Source organism: Podarcis vaucheri (assembly GCF_965113315.1).
Source record: "Podarcis vaucheri genome assembly, chromosome: 12".
NCBI classification, from domain to species: domain Eukaryota; kingdom Metazoa; phylum Chordata; class Lepidosauria; order Squamata; family Lacertidae; genus Podarcis; species Podarcis vaucheri.
Window position 1 is genome coordinate 43,308,701 of NC_138750.1, and position 20,859 is coordinate 43,329,559.

Sequence of the window (20,859 nt, forward strand, 5' to 3'; positions counted from 1 at the left end):
CTCTGTACATAAGTACGAACACAAAAGGATGCATTCTAACTATGCCTACTCAGAAGGAAACCCTACTGGATTCAATTGGAAAACTTTCCCCAGAACTTTCCAGGAGCTTGAGCAATAATAAATACAATATGCAGCCTGCTGTTTTTGCTACTTTTTAAGGAGGACCTTGAGCGAGGCCTCCTGTAAGTGAGCAGAGAGGGTTTTAAGGTGGGAAGGGGTGCAGATACCCTCCCATTCGTGATCTTCAGTTAGGTAGCCTATTTCTGATTCCCATACAATTCAGAGACCTCCAGCATCCCCTGCTAATAGATTGCTGTATATTAGAGAAGCAGCACCCTTCAGGTCATATGCTGGTCTGTTGCATAAGGATTTGAACAAGGCAGTGCCTACTGTGATGCTTTTTTTTTTTTTTTTAGTGCATCCTCCAAAATCAGAAAAAATAAAAATATTTTGTTCTCTTCTGATTGTAAATTTCTTCAGGGGTTCTTGTAGCCAAGCGATATATACATTTAACAAACCTAACCCTCCGTTCCTCTCTCTTTCTTCCTTTGTTCCAAAGGGCACTGTAGGATTTGAAGCACACATTGACAAATGCTTGGAACTTGCAGAATACCTGTACAACAAAATAAAGAACAGAGAAGGCTTTGAGCTGGTGATTGAGGGAAAGGTGTGTGTGTTTATTTTAACATAGCTTTGAAAAGCAAATCCCTCCACACTTACCTAAGAGTAAGTATCACCAATCACAGAAAGGCAGACTTCCAAGTAAAAGTACACTGGGATTGCACGGCTCCAGAACATCTATTACTACACCATTTTATAGATTGGGGATTTTATTAATTAAAAAGTCTGCCCTGTACTTGCTAATCATAGAGATCAGACCAAGGGACTGTTTGTCAAGTAATCTTCCCGCCCAGTGTGCTAGAAGGAATTGACGTAAGCACTAGCAGAATGATTACCATGCTGATTTATGAATCAGTTGCAAGATCAGTGTAAGGAGCCCAGAGAGCACCTGAATTGACCAGAACATCAATCAGCCTTCCTGCCTAGCAGGAAGACAAGAGTGCAGGCTTCCCATAGGCAACTGGTTGGCACTGTGCCATTGGCCTAATCCAGCCAGCTCGTATTAGGCTCTTAGGTTGTAAATCTAACCCAGTGAATACATATGTGTATTCCCTGTTACATAAAAATGTAACGGACCCCTGGACAGTTTAGTCCAGTCAAAGGTGACTATGGGGTTGCGGCGCTCATCTCGCTTTGAGGCTGAGGGAGCCGCGTTTGTCCACAGACAGCTTTCCGCGTCATGCGACCAGCATGACTAAACTGCTTCTGGTGCAATGGAACACCGTGACAGAAACCAGAGCACACGGAAACACCATTTACCTTCCCGCCGCAGCGGTACCTTTTTATCTACTTGCACTATTGTGCTTTCGAACTGCTAGGTTGGCAGGAGCTGGGACAGAGCAATGTGAGCTCACCCCATTGCATGGATTCGAACTGCTGACCTTCTGAGTACAGGCACCACAAGTGATACAATCAAACCTCAGAACTCGAACAGCTCCGTTGCCAAATGTTTCAGTTCCTGGATGCCGAAAACCCAGAAGTGAGTGTTATGGTTTTTGAACGTTCCTCGGAACATCCAACGTGGCTTCCACTATGCAAAAACCTAGCTGTCAACCAATCAGAAGCCGCGCCTTGGAACTCGAACGTTTCGGAAGTCAAACGGTCAGCTGGAATGGATTACGTTCAAGTTCTGAGGTTTGACTGTAGATCTAGTTGATGTCAAACTATGGACACCAAGGAATCCATAAAGGAATCCATTAAAGGAATCCATAGGAAAAATCAAGTCTGCTCTTGAAACCCTACTATATCTCAGTCTCCTCTAACTGGCAGTGGCCCTCCAGGGCTCCAAAAAGAGATCTTTCCTACCCTTGATGCCAGATCTTTTTAAGTGAAGACGCCAGGGACTAAAGCTCAGACATTGTGTGTTCAAAGCATATGCACCCATCACCTTCTCCCAGTATCTATTATCGCTGCCACATTAGGTTGGATCCAACATACTTGAGTTGCACTTAGGTCCCATTGAAATCTACAAGTTTCAAAACCTGAAACTTGGGACATTTCAAAATCAAAGTTAGTCATGGCTATGTGAATACCCATTCATTTCAATGGGAAACAAGTTTAACTAGCATATTCTGAATCCAACCTGTTGCTACTGCTGAGTGCAGAAGGTAAGTAAACAGCACAACCCCATGCATGTTTACTGAGAAGCACTTCTCACTGGGTTTAATGGGGCTTATTCCCTAGGAATTTATACTGGAGACTGCAGCCTAAATTTATTAGTGGAGGAGCTGAGGTTCAAAAAGGTTGAGAAACAACACCCTGCTCAAGCTTGGGGTTGTTGGTTTTTTGCTTTTGATCTAGTGTCCTAGGAAGAGCTGTGTGTGGGAAAGGGGAACGCATGGACCTTGTGGCAATTGAGTTGCTCGTGCAATCTAAGATGTTATTTTCTTTCCATTAGCCTCAGCACACAAACGTTTGCTTCTGGTATGTGCCTCCCAGTTTACGAAATATGGAGGATAATGAAGAAAGAATGAACCGTCTTTCAAAGGTAAAAAGAAGAAGACAATGTGCCCATTTCTATTACAGAATGCACTTTCCCCCTTTTCAAATGAGACCAGACTAGTCCACACCTGCACATTTTCGCTCTATAAGACATGCCAGGCCACAAGACGCACCTAGTTTTTGGAGGAGGAAAATAAGAAAAAAAATATTCTGAATCTCAGAAGCCAGAACAGCAAGAGGGATCGCTGCGCAGTGAAAGCAGCAATCCCTCTTGCTGTTCTGGCTTCTGCGATAGCTGCGCAGCCTGCATTCGCTCCATAAGACGCACACACATTTCCCCTTACTTTTTAGAAGGGGAAAAAGTGAGTCTTATAGAGCAAAAAATACGGTATATGCATTTGCATATGAGCAGCAGTTTCGGTCCTTCCCATTCATACCTGTCGGCATTCCCTTCTGTGTTTGCCCCTGCTTTCTAATTTGTTGGCTCAGTATCTCTGTATCAGGGAAACTCAATTTACAGGCAAAAAGCACTGAGACTGGTGTTGTTTGGGGGTAATATCATGTGGACTGCACAAATTAAATGGGAACGCAAACAGCTGCAAACACACAATAATCTCCAATGCGGACAATCCCTAAACGGCATTGGTGGCCAGATGTCCAGCATGAACTCAGATCCCTTGCAACTGAAGAGTGTCCCTGATGCAGTTATTGCACAAGGCTGCACAGTTTATGGGAGCTTGGGTTGGTTGCTGAGCCAAGTAGGACAAACGCTACTCTGGTGTAAACCCAAGAAGTGGTAGCCAATGAAGGGAGAGACATAGAATGTGGTCATATATCAGAACACAGGTCACCCAATAATGTTGAGTGGGAGGGGAGATACACGGAATGTTGTGACATCAGAACACAGGTCAGCCAATGATGTGGCAGGGGAAGGGAGAGCAACAGAATGTTGCGATACAGGTGAGTTCTGCTGGATGCTATAGGGAGAGGACCGCATGGAAGGCTTGCCCCTAAGAATATGCTCAGAACAGAGGCAGTAGAATATTAATTTTGTTTTTCATACCGTGTCTGTGAAGGTGGCTCCAGTTATTAAAGCCCGAATGATGGAGTATGGGACCACAATGGTCAGCTATCAGCCCCTGGGAGACAAGGTCAACTTTTTCCGCATGGTGATCTCCAATCCAGCAGCAGCTCACCAAGACATTGATTTCCTGATTGAGGAAATAGAGCGCCTTGGGCAAGATTTATAATTGTGTGGTCTTCCAGACCCTTCTGAAATGTCTCTCTAGGTAGACAATTAAGTTGTCACAAACTGTGGTGAATGTATTTGTAGTTTGTTCCAAAGTGAATCTATTTCTATATTGTGCCGTCAAAGTAGAGTACAATTTAACACTTAAGAACATTGCTCCTCTTTAAAAGTATTTTCCCCCCTCCCCGTTGAGTTTGTGAATATTTCCCAATTAGAAAATATAAAAAGGCTGCATTCAGACAAATCCAGAATAATGAAATGCTCATGATTCCACCCTCCAAATTTTAGTGCAGTTAGTAAAAGTGATAGTTTGCATTAAACGTAGCCAAATTTGCCCCCAGACAGTCACAGAACACAGTGAGGGGCATTGTAAAGCATAAAACAAAAAATGCTTTCAAATAAAGAAATGTTGCCTTTTTTGTCTTGGTATATTAGAACAGAATTTCTAATTTACATACATTTCAGATGTATTTAACTACATATAATTTTACAAAAGAAATATATATATATATTATATATATTAAAAAGATCCTATTTTGTAAAATATAGATTTTTATTTTCTATGGGTTATGAAGACTGCAGGGGCAAAAAATAGTAATAGTAGATATTAAGATCCTTTATTTTCCTTCAGAGAAATTGCATTGAATGCTTATTTTGAGACAGAAGCCCACATAAATTATCCAACAGAAATGTCTCTGTTCTGCTTGTCACTTTACATCTCCAGAGTTTAGTACTACAAAAACCTCAAGAGATTACTGCAGCTCTTCAACAACAACACAAGATCAATGACAGTGAAATTATAAAATCTTTATGATGTTTCTCAAGTGGCCTATCTAAGCAGACGCACAATCATCATAGAAAGTGCTACCCACGACTTAACATGGCGTTGTATTTGGAGTCTTCTCAATAATAATAATTAAAAGGTCAAAGTTCAGATCAGCTGCTTGTGCCATCAGCATTTTAATGAGCTGCAGGTAAAGGAAGCCTAAAACTTCTTAACATAAGTAGACCAAACCATAGGGCTTACCAGCGAGGGAGCCAAATTGCTGGGTTGAGAGCTATGGGGTGGAGTAAATCTTGGAATCATGTGGCCAAAATTCACCAAAGCAGCCAACCAGAATTCCTTTGTGCAATCCAACCTCTATACAAAGATTCAACGTGAGGTGACATAGCTGCAGAAGCCCCTATAATTTTTGCCCTACCATTAGGCAGAGTGAGCAGCCAGTTTCCAGTGCCATGAAAGGGCAGCAATTTGGTTTGTTGTTTAATTTATTATGGTTGCATTTTCCCCCAACCAGGGAGGCAAGAGAGAATTTGGGGTTTTTTCTGCCTCAGGTACCAAAATAACTTGACCAGTCATGGGTCCTATGCACCTTGACACTAACATGGGGTTGGAGAAGCATCAGCTGCTTTGCCTCGGGCAACAAAAGATCTTGGACTGGGCTGTTGGTCCTCCTTCAAGCCACTCTCTGCACTTATGCAGAGATGGAGGGTTGCAAGATATGAAGGAAATACCTTCGAATACACATAAAGCACTTTAGCTTTACCTCTTTGCAGTTTCAGGCACCTCTTCTGATTATGAGGACCATTTTTATGGCATATTGAAGGCCCACCAAGACTTTACACTTGCAAGTTAGGCCATGTTGCAAGCAGGCGGGGTGGGGGTGGGAAGGAGGGAGGAAAATTCCATCTACCTGAATTTCACATCTTGGAGTTGTCTCTACTTATAACACTGGCCAAGTTTTGGGTTTTAGCTTTAACTAGGATCAACATGGCCACGTGGGTTTGTAAAGCAATATTGTTTTACGCTCTCTCAAAATACTTGAAGTAAACCAGTGCGATGTCGTCAGAATTGATTGAAAATACTTAAATTTTTTGGTACTGGCTCATTGTAGCACTGCAAAATAGAAGAGCAAGGAGATGAAGCTGTGTCTGTAATTTGTGTTGCCTTTTAAATTATATTGATAGCAAGGTTTTATTTATTTTTTTGTCACCTCGGACTGAGGCTGTGCACTTTAGACTTAAAACTGTACAGTGTTGCCAATCAAACATGTATCGCTGTATAAGCTTGTACAATATATTAACTGAGCCGTCCTTAATTGTGTGGTAGCGGTATTGAACCTTGATATTGTAAGAACTGCATCCGTTCTAGTTTCTCTATTGCTCACCTGCTTCGGATCACAATCTCTTCCACCCTAAGCTGATTCCTGTGAAACGATGTTTAACTCTAGACATTTAATGCTTAAGAGTTGGAAAGTGAACAGCTCTGCCAATGAGATCCCTACTCAGATAACAGCAGAGGCCTCTGTGCATAATGGCTTCTTCCTTCCATTCACTTCATTGGAGGAGAACAGCCGCAGGATTGGGGGGGGGCAGCCAGAGGATCTCCATGAATCAGGACATTTGAGGACCACCCAGCAAACTCTGCTGCTGTGTAATCTCCATTTAGTTGGTGCTACTGCGACTTCCACTGAATGAAATGGACAGTTGCATGGCAGTCAAACTTGGGATAACAGCTAGTTTGCAACACACCAGCCAAATGTTCCTGTTGCCCCAGGGGCAGGGAAGGTACAGGGAGCAAAGGTAAAGAGGATTTATAGGCCTGGGTTACATCTTGCATGTGATTTTTTTTTTAAAAAAATGATTTGTTTGCTTTGCTTAATAAAGCTAATTACGGTCCGTGTAGATATTACTTGTGTGTGCCGATCTGAGATCTTCAACTGGTGTTTTCATGTGGATAATCACCAGCAGGATTTTCTTTTCCATGTTAACTCTGTTTGTTGCATCTGAAGGGGGGGCGGGGGGGAGAACTACATGGCAACCTGTTCTTCTTGTATTTGATTAAAGTATTTTATCTGTGATGTCACTCAGAACCCAAATAAAAAGTGTAAAAATGTGGCTGACATGTCTCTGCGGGGTTTCCACACACCCCTCCCTCCCTTTTCATTACCGACCTGGGAGATCGCAAGAAGCAGGAACATCTTTTGTGCCATCTCTCACCAAAGGTCAGGAGGACTAGGGAGCTTTATTCCAACTGTCACCCCTTGTCAGGTTGTTGCTTCAGCACATTTTCTATTAAATGTGATAAGCACAGAAATAATGGGACACTGTCACAGGCTCTTGATTCCCCTCTTATCTTTATATACATAAAGTGGTTTACCTGTTTCATTATCTTATAAGGGGTGTGGGATCACAAATAAAAGAAAATGTGTTTTTTGTAAAGCAGAGGAAAACCTGTACAGTGGTGCCTCGCAAGATGAAATTAATTCGTTCCGTAAGTTTTGTCGTCTAGCGAATTTTTCGTCTTGCGATGCACGGTTTCCCATAGGAAACAAAGTCGCGAAAAGTTTTCGTCTTGCGAAGCAAGCCCATAGGGAAATTCGTCTTGCGAGGCAAATCGAAAACGGAAAAACCTTTCATCTAGCGAGTTTTTTTGTCTTGCGAGGCATTCGTCTTGCGAGGTACCACTGTAGCTCATTTGGCAACTTATGTTTCTTTTAACAAGCAATCTCTTTCTCTTTCTCTCCTTTCTTTCTTTCTTTCTTTCTTTCTTTCTTTCTTTCTTTTCCTTCCTTCCTTCCTTGCTTCCTCCCTTCTTTCCTCCCTTCCTCTTATTGCCTTTCTTTCTTCCACTATCGGTGGACTCATAATCTGGTGAACTGGGTTCACTTCCCCGCTCCTCCACATGCAGCTGCTGGATGACCTTGGGCCAGTCACACTTTTCTGAAGTCTCTCAGCCCCACTCACCTCACAGAGTGTTTGTTGTGGGGGAGGAAGGGGAAAAGGATATTGTTAGCCGCTTTGAGACTCCTTAGGGTAGTCATAAAGCGGGATATCAAATCCAAACTCTTCCTCCTCTTCTTCCTCTTCTTCTTCTACCCAGTCTCCCATTTGGTCCACAGCAATCTCCAGCAAGGTTCCATATGCCTTCAGCTCATTCATTGTAATGGACCCACTGAAAACCTTTCCCCCATTTTAATGCTTGTCTGCACGGTTGCCACTGTGTCAAGGACTGGCTGGACAAAGAGAAGTGGTGGGAGGTACGAGCCAGGGGGATACCCGAGGAAAACACCAGAAGAGGAAGGCCCAAAGCCTGGGGATTGGTGGTGGGACACTGAGGAGAAGTCAGAGGAAGAAGATTGGGAGGAGGTACCTGATGCTGAAGGGCCAACAGGGTTTAGTGAGCAGGTAGAACCTGTGACAGGGAGCAGTTCAGACTCTGAGGCTGAAGCAGAGGGGAATCAAGAAGCTGCTGAAGAATCCAGGGAGTCCCCCTCTCCTGCTGCAACAAGCTCCCCCCTCCCCCCTGGTTTCCAAGAACACGCAGGATAGTGAGGAGAGTGGAACAGAGGTCAGAGAGGCTTGAGGCTGCTTGGGAGATATCCTGGAGAGGAGGAGCCTTAGAATGGGTAGAAGGCAGGGACCTTCAGTCCTGGAAACTGCTCTATAGGGGCAAGACCGACTGGGACGTGTTGCTGAGTTATATGCTGTTTCCTTGAATAGTTAACTTCACTGACAACTGACTCTGCTTCTACATGCTGACCTGCATCTGACTCCAGCCCTGACACACTGCCAGCATCCCTGTTTAGTGTTCACCATGAGGGCTAGGAACATAGGAAGCTGCCTTATACTAAGACCGTTGGCCCATCTATCTCAGTACTGTCTACACTGCTTGGCCACTCTCAAGGGTTTCAGGCAGGGGTCTTGCTCAGTCCTATCTGGAGATGCTGGGGACTGAACGTGGGGTCTTCTGCATGCATGGCATATCTCCTACCGCTTAGCCTTGTGGTCAGGTTTATGTGGTCGGGTGCAGGAAATCTGTGATTCTAAAACCATACGGAAATGTGAGCTGCATGAATGCCTCTCCCATCTCCTAGCTGTAAATATCCAAATATTAAAAATGGTTGGTAAAGCAGCTGGGACAGCTAGCTTTCAAAAATCTGAGTCGGGTTTTTGTTTTAAAGCAGATGCAAAGGCTTGGATTCTGTGCCCAAATTAAGCCAATTCCAATGCTATTCTCCAAAGTGTGTGCACAGCCTTAATTAGCACCCTTCAGGATAAATGGGTAGGAATCATTACAGCTGGTTTGAAATGGCTAGGAGGAAAGAGGGAGGGGGGTCGAGAAGTATATAAATGGAAACATTAGCTGAGCACTGACTCACAGCATTCAATCTTCAAAGCTCACCATCTGTTTGCTCTCCCTTCTCCCAAATTCTCCAGCTGCCAAGTACAATAAAGAGGAAGGAAAACAAAGCAATGTTGACCACCAAGAGCAAGCACAGGGGGACTGCAGCATGTGGGACAACCTGTAGGATCTCCTTTTATCTCAATCTGCATCATCAGATCATCTGCTTAAAAATGGGTAACCAGGTATCATCATCTCAGCCTTGCCCCTATCTAGATAGGTGTGCATGCAGTATGCCTCTTAACCAGTGCTTTTTTTCAGCTGGATAGTGCCAGAGTGCAGTTCCGGCACCTCTCAAGTTGCCACCATTGCAGGCAGGCCTTCCCCCTGCCCACTTTTTGCCCTTACGTACTTCTGAGAAGCCCAAAATGAACATTTCAAGTCAAAACTCCACCTAGCTCCTAGCTGTTCCTAGCCACGATCGGTCCAAGCTATGGGCAGGGTCAACTCACATTTCCTTTTCTTCCATCCATCTCCCATGAAGCAGGCTTTAATCTTTCCAGCTAGGCCTCAACCGTCGCATGCGTCTGTGTTTGCACGAGGGCCCTTCCAAGCTGCCCTAGCTGTTTGCCTGAAGCTGAGACTCCAGTACTTTGTCCACCTCATGAGAAGAGAAGACTCCCTGGGAAAGAACCTGATGTTGGGAAAGATGGAGGGCACAAGGTGAAGGGGACGACAGTGAATGAGATGGTTGGACAGTGTTCTTGAAGCTACCAGCATGTGTTTGACCTAACTGCGGGAGGCAGTGGAAGACAGGAGTGCCTGGCGTGCTCTGGTCCATGGGTCATGAAGAGTTGGACACGACTAAACAACTAAACAGCAGCAACAACAAGAGAACGAGGGAGGCAGAGGTGCATTTATTTGACCTGCACCAGAACCAGGGGCTACCCCCAAACCAGATAGGGAGACAGCTTGCCATACTTTTTAGCACCTCCATGGGCTGCTATAGGGAGGAATGGGGAATAGTAACACAGTCTATGAAAATGGTGCCATGTGGCCAGTCCTAGACCCCCTAAGCAAGTCTGACACCCTCAGGTGCGCTGGAGGACATTGTGCCATTCCCAATGTTGAAGAAATATTCAACAACTTTGGTTGGCATCTGTATGTGGAACTGGGGAGGTGGGTATCCTTCCCTTCAGGAAAAGAAATGTCTTGGATCAGGCCTGTGCATTGACCAGACTTTTCAATTCAGCAATCTTACAGCATCAGGTGTCTGCAGACCATGGCCTGACCATGGCTGAGGGTGTCCCTTTCAGAGAAAGCATAAACAACCTCCTAAATGAAGAATGTACCCTAACAGTATATAAGCCTCCCAAACACATTTACCAGTAAGAATCTCTAGGCCACAGAAAGTGTTGTGCACTGGCCAGAGTTCCTGATCCATCTTCAGGGGTCAAAACTGTTGCTAATAGGGTTCCCAGAAGCCAAAGACAGAAGGTTTGCAGGACAATGGGCTATTTCTTTGGGCTATTTAATAAAATATTTAGCCTTCACCCCATCTGTGTGTTTATTGTGCTCCTAATCCAATAAGAACCATCACACCTTTGGGCAATAGGAGGACACGGGCAGGAGAAAGACTAACAGAGAGCAACATGTCGTTGGTATTTTCTACAATAATTCTGAACTGGAAATGCTGTGTGTGTGTGTTCTCTGAGAGTCTAGACCACACGATAGCTTAAACAGCCTCACAAATTATTCCCTGACAGGTAGATGATAAATCATAGCACTTACAAAAAATGGCAAGTGACTCCACGTCTCATTCTGTCCTTGTACAGAACCTCAGGCAGAGATGAATTATGAAGCCGCTGACAATATGGGTACCCTTCCATGCTCTAGCTGGTATTCCTCCTGCTGCCTTCTCTCCAGCTTCCCTGCCGGCGACTCACACCACTTCAGAGTGGCTTGTGAGCACCTTAAAAACTTTGGCTAATATATTAATATTGTGGACATAAGATTTCAAAACACATTTAGCTTGTTGTGGAAATACCATTATTTTAAAAATCCACCTTATCTTGTCTGTTGTTATAATTGTTTGTATATAAGCTAAAATAAATAAATATGAACTTTATCCTCCCAAAAAAATCTCAACAAATTTATATAAATATTATTATCAATAATAAAAGCAATAACCTGTAAAAAAAATGGAGTGCAAGTTGATGCAAACCCTTTATCTTGCGCATGGTTTGTGCTTCAGATAATCCATACTTTCTTTTGAGGCTTGTTTGACCATACTGAATTCCCCATAATACAAGGCAAGTAATTTGTGATCAGGATTTCTTCACTCTGTTAATGGCTGAACTGGCAGAAATGCAAATATTCATATGTCATGGCTAAAGGCTTCATCCTTTAGTGGGTGTTTGTCACCTTTTCCCTTGGCAAGGCTCCTGTAACTTTAGTAGTTTAATTTTTACCTGACATGCAGCTGTTAAAGTTTCACCACCACAGCATATCCATATGCATGGCAGGAAGAGCATCACCTACTGCATTTCTTGATTTGCTTCCAAAAACAAAAGTCTTGAAGTGATTGCAAGAAGAATAAAATATGTTAATAAAATCACAGGCCCATTTAATTGTTTATAGCAACAGTCTCTCCTTGTGTAAAGCTAGAGAGACTGTGGGAGATCAAGGTGTTCCTCCCCAAACGAACAATCCCATATGGTCTAAAACATGTAACAATGACTGTGCCAGGTGCCGAAAAGGCCCAGTTAGAAGCCATTTACACCTCCATCAGAGCTATTAACACTTCAGAGTGACAAAGACATTAAACAGGGTCAGGGGAGGGGGAGAGCTGGGAAATAATCCCTCCTGGGATTTCTGGCATTAACCAGTGTTTTACAAGTACACTGGTATCTTGGTTCTCAAACGCCTTGGTTCCCAAACACCGAAAACACAGAAGTAAGTGTTCCAGTTTTTGAGCTGAACATCCAATGTGGCTGTCGGCTATTGTTTCCGGGGCGCCTGCATCAATCAAAAGCTGTGCCTTGGTTTTTGAATATTTCAGAAGTCAAACGGACTTTCGGAACTGATTAAGTTTGGCGCTTTTGTTTTTGCTATTTATTTTGCGTTTTTGAGGCTTTCTCGTTTAATTTGTTTTTGTGACTGTGTGGAACCCACTTCAGCTACTGGTTGATTGTGTGACTGCGGAAATGGATAAAAGCCCAGCCATCCAAACAATGACTATCATCAGTGCAGGTAAGAAAAAATAATAATTTTAATTTTCATCATCTACAATACTGTCATTTATTTTATAGTGCAGTACATTGATTTTTGCTTTCATCTTATGGATCAATGGTCTCGTTAGATAGTAAAATTCATATTAAACTGCTATTTTTGGGGTTGTTTTTAAAAGTCGAACAGATTACCGTAATCCAGTTTGCATTACTTTCTATGGGAAAGCACGCCTTGGTTTTGGAACACTTTGGTTTTGGAATGGACTTCCGGAACGAATTAAGTTTGAGAACCAAGGTACCATTGTATATCATGAAAATAAACGAACAAGGCATACACCACACAGGACAGGTTACTTCCCCATGCAGCTCAAGAGCCCAAATGAGTCCAGTATTCTGGGACTGCATTAGATTTGGCTTCCTAGGTCACCATCTTTTTGTTTGTCTGTTTCAAGGATATGTACCTTCTATGCGTTTGACAACAGCCTGGCACACAAAAAATGTAGGTGAGCCTTTTGGCTGATCTATGCTGAACTTTTAAAGTGCATTTGAAGCGCATTCTTGCCCTCAGAGAATTCTGAGCACTGTATCATAGAATTACAGAACTAGAAGGGACTCCGAGGGTCATCTAGTCCAACCCCCCCCCCCGCAAAGCAGAAATCTTTTGTCCAATGTGGGACTCGAAGCTGCAACCCTGAGATTAAAAGTCTAATGCTGTACTGACTGAGCTATCAGTTGCAGGGAAACCGTAACTCTGTGAGGGATAAATTGCAGGGGCTGGAATCTGGGAAATGGGTGCAGGCCAAATTTGGAAGGTCAGAAGTTCATCATGCCAAAAAGAGAGCATGGACCCTAGGAATGAATGAAGCGGGGGGGGGAATGGCATCCTCCCAGCAAGGCCCCTGTTACCCCAAAGGGTTGGCAGTGGGGTGGTCTTCCCAAGGCACCTTACAACTGCCCAGGCACAGAACCATTTGACCAGTGATTTCAAGCATGTTTTCAGGTGTGTACAAATTGCCATCTAGACATTAGTGTGGTGGTAGTGGTTAAAATTGGACCAAAGAGACATTAAAATCTCATCTGTTTTTCATCAAATTCACCGAAGTGGGCACTATCCTGAAATTAGGGGCACATATTCCCATTCTTAAATGCCTGAGAAAAGAGCCTGTGGTTCCTCATCTTTCAAGGTGCATTTCTCTCCCTCTTTGTCAATGTCACTTTAAGAGACAAAGGAAATATTCTGCAGATCTCAGCAAGCCCCAGGGCTATGCTTTGTCATTCATTCTGCAACTTGACCTCTAAAGCTGAGTTGACTGTGGTAAGGGCCATTTTAACACCCATCCCTGAGATACATAATCCACAAACGGCTGCCTATACGTACTACTGTGGGAAGCCTCCTGCAGCAGCAATGCTAATAAAGTTGCCATTCCAATAAGTTAATGAGAATGAACTAATAGGTTTTTAATGCTGTCACTCCCAATCATAAGAGGTAAGTGGGTTGCTTGCCCTGTATACTGCGTAAGTGCCTAGCTGTCAGTGGCAATCCCAAAAATGCTACTGCAGCACTAAACTTGACACAACTTTATTGTAATTGGTAAAGATTGTGTGCTTGGTTTCTATCATTTGTCAACAGGGAGGGGAGCAAAAACATATGCCTACAGGGCATGCACAGAACTGAAAAGGAGACTGCTCTGAAACTGTAAACATTTTACAAAAATTGACAAGCAAGATTTGACAGTCACCTTTGATTGATTGATTGATTGATTGATTGCATTTATATATCTCATCTTCCCTCCAAGCAGTGCCAGATTTACATATAAGCTAATTTACATATAACAGATTTACATATAAGCTAAACAAAAGCTATAGCTTAGGGCCCCACTCTTGTGGGGGGCCCCAAAAAAATAAAGAAAAAGCCCCTGGATGTACATTTTCAAAATATGAGATAAAAAACAAATAAAATAAAATCTACATACAGCAACAGTGTTTTGTGTTGTGTGGGCTCCTATGATGTAAGTAAAGGGCCCCGCCTGCTAGCCTGCTCCCTAAAATATCACTGGTTTGCTCATTTCCATATATGGGGTGCCTACATTCTGCTTGGACTGGTTGCATGGAAACATGTGCAAATGGCTTTAGATCATAGCTGTGAACTTTTCCCTTTTCTTGCGAGGAATCCTATTCGGAATAAGGGAATTTCCCTTTAAAAAAGGGAAATGTTAACAGCTATGAGGTCCATAAATTACCATATAGCATATATTCCACACAAGAAACAGTGGCAATTTGTTGTTGACAAAGGACAGCTGGACATAGAAAGGGCCCCATTGCCTTCAGTAGCTTAGGGCCTCATCAAACCTAAATCCGGCCCTGCCTCCAAGAAGCTCAATGTGGCACACATAGTTCTCCTCTTCCCCATTTTATAATAATAAGAAGAACAATAATGTTATTATTTATGCCCCCACCCACCTGGCTGGTTTCCCCCAGCCACTCTGGGCGGCTTCCAGCAAAATAATAAAATGTCAAACATTCAAAACTTCCAACAACCCTGTGAGGTAGGTTAGGTTGAGATCACCCAATGAGCTTCACTACTGAGTGGGGGTTTAAATCTTAGTCCAATACTCTTATCTACTACCCTGCCCCCTCAAGGAATTATAGAGAATCTCATATATATATATATTCCAATTTATAATATACGTTCACATCATAACACTCCACTTTATGTCCCTCCCGCCTCATGGCTTTCAAAATTAACCTTTTTTGTCATTGCATTTTGTACGTTTTCCAATTCTAATTACACACATTACGAAATAGCTCAAAATTTAACTAAAAATATAGAAAGGTAGAGAATTTCTCATTACAAGTCTTCAGACAACCCTGCTAGTGATGTTTATTACTTACAATAATCTTTCAGATATCGTATAAATTTACTCCAGTCCTTTTGGAATGCTTGATCTTGCTGGTTTCGGATTTTTCCTGTCAGCTTCGCCAGTTCTGCAAAGCCCATCATCTTCATCTGCCGCTCTTCTTTCGTTAGTGCTTCTTGTTGTTTCCATTTTGGGGCTAAAAGAATTTTTGCCACAGTTGCTGCATACATAAACAGTCTTTTATCCTCCCTTGGTATCTCTTCACCCACTATACCCAATAAAAAGGCTTCTGGTAAAAGTGAATTCCTTTTACTTGCCCCCACCCCCCCAAATCCCCTGAAAATATTTGGCAAACTTAATCCACTACGGAGGGACTCCTCAGTGTGTACATTTCATCCACTTTAGCCAGAAGGAAATGCTATAAACGTTTTGAGAGTATCCGTTATCATGAATTGGGAGCACTAATCAAAGCAGAGAGAGCACAGAGGAACTCAGAAACAGATAAGAATTTCTAAAAAGCACAGATACAGATAAAAGGCATGTCTTGGAGCCTGTGCACACCAAGACAAGTCCCTTACACTTGAAATCATGCTTAGCCATTCTGCTGCCAGTCAAAGGATTTCACTGTCAAGAGGCACAGGAATTCTCAGTCCTAATAAACAGGATGACCTTGGTTAAAGACACAGCTAAACCTTTTTCAGGCATGGGACAAAAGATCCCAGAAGGAGCCAATGATAAGTAACATGATATTTGAGGAACTGACCCCAATCTCTGGGTAATGACCTGTATCGTGCACATTGCTACTACAGAAAGCTCAGGGAGACGGAGGAGGAGATTCCAGCATTGATAAAGGTAGTAAATGTAGCCTTGTACCCGAGAAAATAAATTGGTTACTATTGATTCAGCAAAACAGAGCTTCATCAAGTCTGCTTAAAAACCTAGAGGACACATAGGTGAAATTGAGAAAATTGGTGTTTTAATCTAGCAAAACGTCACACACTGAATATAAAAGCATCTTGGAGGATACACTAAAGCAGGGATGAGAAAACGGTGGCCTCCTAGATGTTGTGGGACTACAATTCCCATGAGCTGGTGGTCAGGGATGATGGGAATGGTAGTCCAACAACATCTGGAAGGCCACAAATTCCCCATCCCTGCACTAATGAAAGCATGCATTCCATGACTGGTTCCAGCTGCAAACTTGATTGGTGGCAGAAGCTAGGCTGGCAAGCTGCCATTTGAAATTTCACACAGTGCCCTGGAGCGACACTAGTCATGGACACTTTTTTTTTTTTTTGCAAGCAACTTTGCCAATATAATGCATTTTTGTAAACATTCAATGGCTGGAGGACTGCGCCAGAAGATTCAGAGACGTGAATATTTCCAACGATAGCTATGCTTTGGTTTGCATATTAGTCCAAGGTAGCCTCCCTTGAAGGGACGCGGGTGGCGCTGTGGGTTAAACCACAGAGCCTAGGACTTGCCAATCAGAAGGTCGGCAGTTCAAATCCCCGCGACGGGGTGAGCTCCCATTGCTCAATCCCTGCTCCTGCCAACCTAGCAGTTCAAAAGCACGTCAAAGTGCAAGTAGACAAATAGGTACCGCTCTGGCGGGAAGGTAAACAGCATTTCTGTGCGCTGCTCTGGTTCGCCAGAAGCAGCTTAGTCATGCTGGCCACATGACCCGGAAGCTGTACACCGGCTTCCTTGGCCAATAAAGCGAGATGAGCGCCGCAACCCCAGAGTCGGCCACGACTGGACTTTACCTTTACTTAGCCTCCCTTGAAAATGCAAACAATGTCAAATCTTCCTCCCAGTTCAAATTTAGGGGATAAAACTTGTTGGAGGAAGTTTCTTACAAGAGACAGTGGCCCTAGCCTGTCCTACCTTACAGGGCAAGCTGGAGAAAGTGTGTTTTCTTTCACTCACCTGGCTGTTTTGTAGGGCAACAAAAGAAGGACGTTAATATAAAACAGCCCTGTACCAGCTATTCATCCATTAGACAAGGTGATCTTATTCATCTCATTCAGGAGATGTTGCTATTGTGCCTTAAATGACAAAATATTGACATTTTTTAAAGAATTATTGGCTGCCACTGGAATGCCAGCATATCTGTGAAGCTGGGCTGCGTTCAGCTCCAAGGGTCATGAAATGCAGGACAGAATTAGCAGGCCTCAAGCATAGAGAATTGGTATCATGCACCTATTCCAGCCTCTCAAAATAATGTTTTGCTGTTTCCCCATGGAAGAAAAATCAAACCAAATGCAGTTCTTAATGCCAATGTTCTTGGCATGGCTGGAAAAGATGTGTTGAATTTGGAAACGGAGAGGTTTTTCACTATCAGATGCAAAATTCCAGGGAGACAGGAGCACATTTCCAGACTACAGCTTTTGGCAAAGAATTTGAAGCTCTTCTAGCATTGGGAGGTATTCACAGATGTTAAACATCTGTATAATGCAAGGCGAAATTGCTGGCACCCAAAGTGCAGGAAGGGTAATGTTACGTTTGTGTGTAGACATTGGAAGGAACCGATGCTCTTCAAAGGAATCCAGTTTTGCCCACTCACATATAGTTTGATTCATCTTTCATCTCAACCTCAAATAACAGCCAGTTTCTTAAACTATACTCCCTCCCCCATTCTGTTCACTGATATTCCCCCTCCACTCCACAATCTAGCACAACATTGCAGCCCAGCATTTTGCAGCTGAGAACAACCTACAGCAAAACTGAATGGAACGTAGTGGTCTGTTTATTGATGAAGAAGTAGAATTTTTATTTCACCCAAAGTTACACCAGGAAAGAAGGAAGTTGCCTTATAATACTGAGTCAGAATATTAGCCCACTTAGTCCAATATTGTCTACACAGGTTATTGGTTTTTTGGAATTTCTGATTCTCCCAGCCTTGGAAATGCCAGTGACTGAATCTGGAACTTTTCATATGCAATGTGAAAACAGTTTGTCACTGTACCTGAGACTAATTCCATCTCCTGTGTCCAGGGGCCTTTAAGCTGGGGGAAATGGAGTCCAAGATGCTGTCTGGTCCAGTTTTGAGTATTTGGGTGCTAATTCTCAATCTAGTAACTTTCTAAAGTTATTAGGGATCATTCAGTAAATTACCACCAACAAAGAACCAATGAAAATAAGACACGGTTATATTCTTCTTTTATTTTATTTTATTAATGCCCCATATTAAAGAGATGCCTTTTTCTTCTTATGTCTTTGCAATACAATTTATTGTTGGCATCGACCTGTCTCGGGAGACCACAGAGGAGTACACCTTTGGGGGTGAAGTCAAAATATAATTATTATTACTGCTGCTGATATTCTTGTTCTTATTCAAGGTTTTGGGCCAGCCTTTGCCAACCTGGCATCCTCCAAGCATTGTTGGACTACAACTCCCATCAGCCCCAACCAGCATGGGAGTTGTAGTCCAACCAAGGTTGGACAGGGCTGATCTGGACAGATGCATTTATGGAAGCTGGTTGAGCAATTCCAAAATACTTTGCTTAACATTAGCATTCAATATGCTCCCAACTATCACCCAGTCATTCAAAGGACTCATAATCCACTTTTTGAGAACATGCTTTACATGTTAAGGTCACAGCATACATAAAAATGCAAGCATTTTATTTAGCTGAGTTGTTCCATTGTCTCCTGTGGGACTTATTGTAGAAAAACTTGAGAAAGGGCAGGAAAAGTGATGGAATCACAGTTAACATGGAAAATGCAAAAGGATTCCTGCGATGTGTTGCTGTGTACATTTCTCACAAGCACTATGATTATTTTAAAGACGGGGTTGGGGTGGTTTTATGTGCGTATCGCATAGATGAAAGCAACACAACAGTCTAATCCTAAGGCAAAGATCACAAGGCTATCACATCCATCTGCTGGCAATAACAGATGGCAATGCTAATTGTTGTTCAAGGAATTCATATTGTTCTAATTTTCTCAAGGGCAAACTAGGGAAGCAGACGTGAGGCTTTTCCGAAAGCCACGTTTTAACGCTAGTCAGAAAAGGGTTGCAGATTATTTCCAGTTGGTGTCAACAAGCCACCATGGGAAAGAAAATCATGGCACAGGCCTAGGGGACCTGAGACTCATGCTGTCCAACCCCAACTTTCCTTCTCACTAAAAACACACCTTCCTAGATGAAACCAGCCAGGTAGGAATATTCCGAAGAAACAAGGACAGGGTCTGTCTCTAGCACAGCCCCAGGCAACCTGGTGCCCTCAGATGTTTTGCAGTCCCACTCCCATCAGCCCTAGCCAGTACAGCTGGAGGGAACCACATTAGCGAAAGCCAGTTTTGCAGCCCCATTCAGTTTCCTTTACCTTATTTTTCCTTCCCCCACGACATAATTTCCCCAAGATATAGTGAATTCATGAAATCCTCCACCAAGCACAAAACCTCATCAAGTTTTCTCTTTTTTTGCAGCCATCGTATATACTTAGTGAACCAGACATGAGGCTTTTTTAAGGGCCTCCTCCTAAAATGTATTCAAGGCCTTTCCTGCAGCCTCTCCTTGCCGTTCTTGTCTAAGCTGTTTGCATACATACAGACACACGCAATAGATATGCTGAAACATGGTCAAGGAAACAATACAGATCCCATTTAAAATGTCAGTGACTGTGCTTCCATCACTTATTCATTCTCAGATAAATTCTGACAAACCAACAAAATTAATTAAACTATAAATCAGCCCCAGGCAAAACGGGGGACTAAGTATGGAGTTATAACTAAAAACTTACTTTAGCAAGCCAGAGCGCACATTTAATTTAGTTATATGTACTTCTTTCTTAATTCTTAAATCTCATAAGTATATTACTGCTTTATGTACACCTCTTAAGAGATTTCTAAGTGAAATGGTTTATAAATTTAACGGGTGGGTTTCTTGTTCTCAAGCTGTACATATTGAGACTATACAAAATAACTAGGTAGAAGGATAAAGGTAAAGGACCCCTGGACGGTTAAGTCTAGTCAAAGGCGACTATGGGGTTGCAGCGCTCATCTTGCTTTTCAGGCTGAGGGAGCCAGCGTTTGTCCACAGACAGCTTTCTGGGTCATGTGGCCAGCATGACTAAACTGCTTCTGGCACAACGGAACACCATGACAGAAGCCAGAGCGCACAGAAACGCTGTTTACCTTCCCGCCACAGTGGTACCTATTTATCTACTTGCACTGGCATGCTTTCGAACTGCTAGGTTGGCAAGAGTTGGGGCAATGGGAGCTCACCCCGTCGCGTGGGTTCGAACCACCAACCTTCTGATCAGCAAGCCCAAGAGGCTCAGTGGTTTAGACCACAGCGCCATCCATGTCCCTTTTACCTTTACAAAATAACTAGAAGAGTTTTAACTATATAGAAGCCTAGGTAAAAAGTAATCAGGCAAGTAATTGTTTAGCTGGGTAGCTAAGCTGGGAAACTGTTGAAAGACTGGAAAGGAAGGAAGGGAGATTTCTAGTGAATCTTTCCATGCAATCCTATGCACGTTTACTTAGAAGGAAGTTCCACAGTATTTGGTAGGGCTTGAACCACAGTAATAGTACAGTCCTGTACACGTTTACTCAGAAGGAAGTCCCATCAAGTTCAGTGAGTTTACAAGTAAGAATCTGGGCAGAGACCTGCAGTCCAGGTGGGTTTAGTTACTGTTGCATTCCTGTACACATTTTCCTACACACACAAAACTCAATAGGGCTTGCTTCTGAGTAGACCTGTATAGATTTACAGTGCATGGAAATTATGAAACTACTCGTTGACAGCCCTTGTAAATTAGTTTGTTTTTTTTTTCCTTTTTCTCAGCTTAAAATTATTTTGTGAGCTCCAACACCTCCAACCGA

At 43.0% G+C, this 20,859-nt stretch overlaps 1 protein-coding gene across 3 annotated transcripts in view; it reads left to right on the forward strand.

The window, feature by feature from the left end:
* The window catches only part of GAD2 (glutamate decarboxylase 2), a 40,100-nt gene extending 33,391 nt beyond the window's left edge, over positions 1–6,709 (forward strand). For all 3 annotated transcript variants that reach the window (XM_082193863.1, XM_082193862.1, XM_082193864.1), the window contains 3 exons: positions 560–667; positions 2,519–2,608; positions 3,639–6,709. In XM_082193863.1, the coding sequence (XP_082049989.1) occupies positions 560–667; positions 2,519–2,608; positions 3,639–3,812 (372 nt within the window). In that variant the 3' untranslated portion in view covers positions 3,813–6,709. The remainder of the gene's footprint in view (positions 1–559; positions 668–2,518; positions 2,609–3,638) is intronic.
* The last annotated feature ends 14,150 nt before the right edge of the window (positions 6,710–20,859 follow it).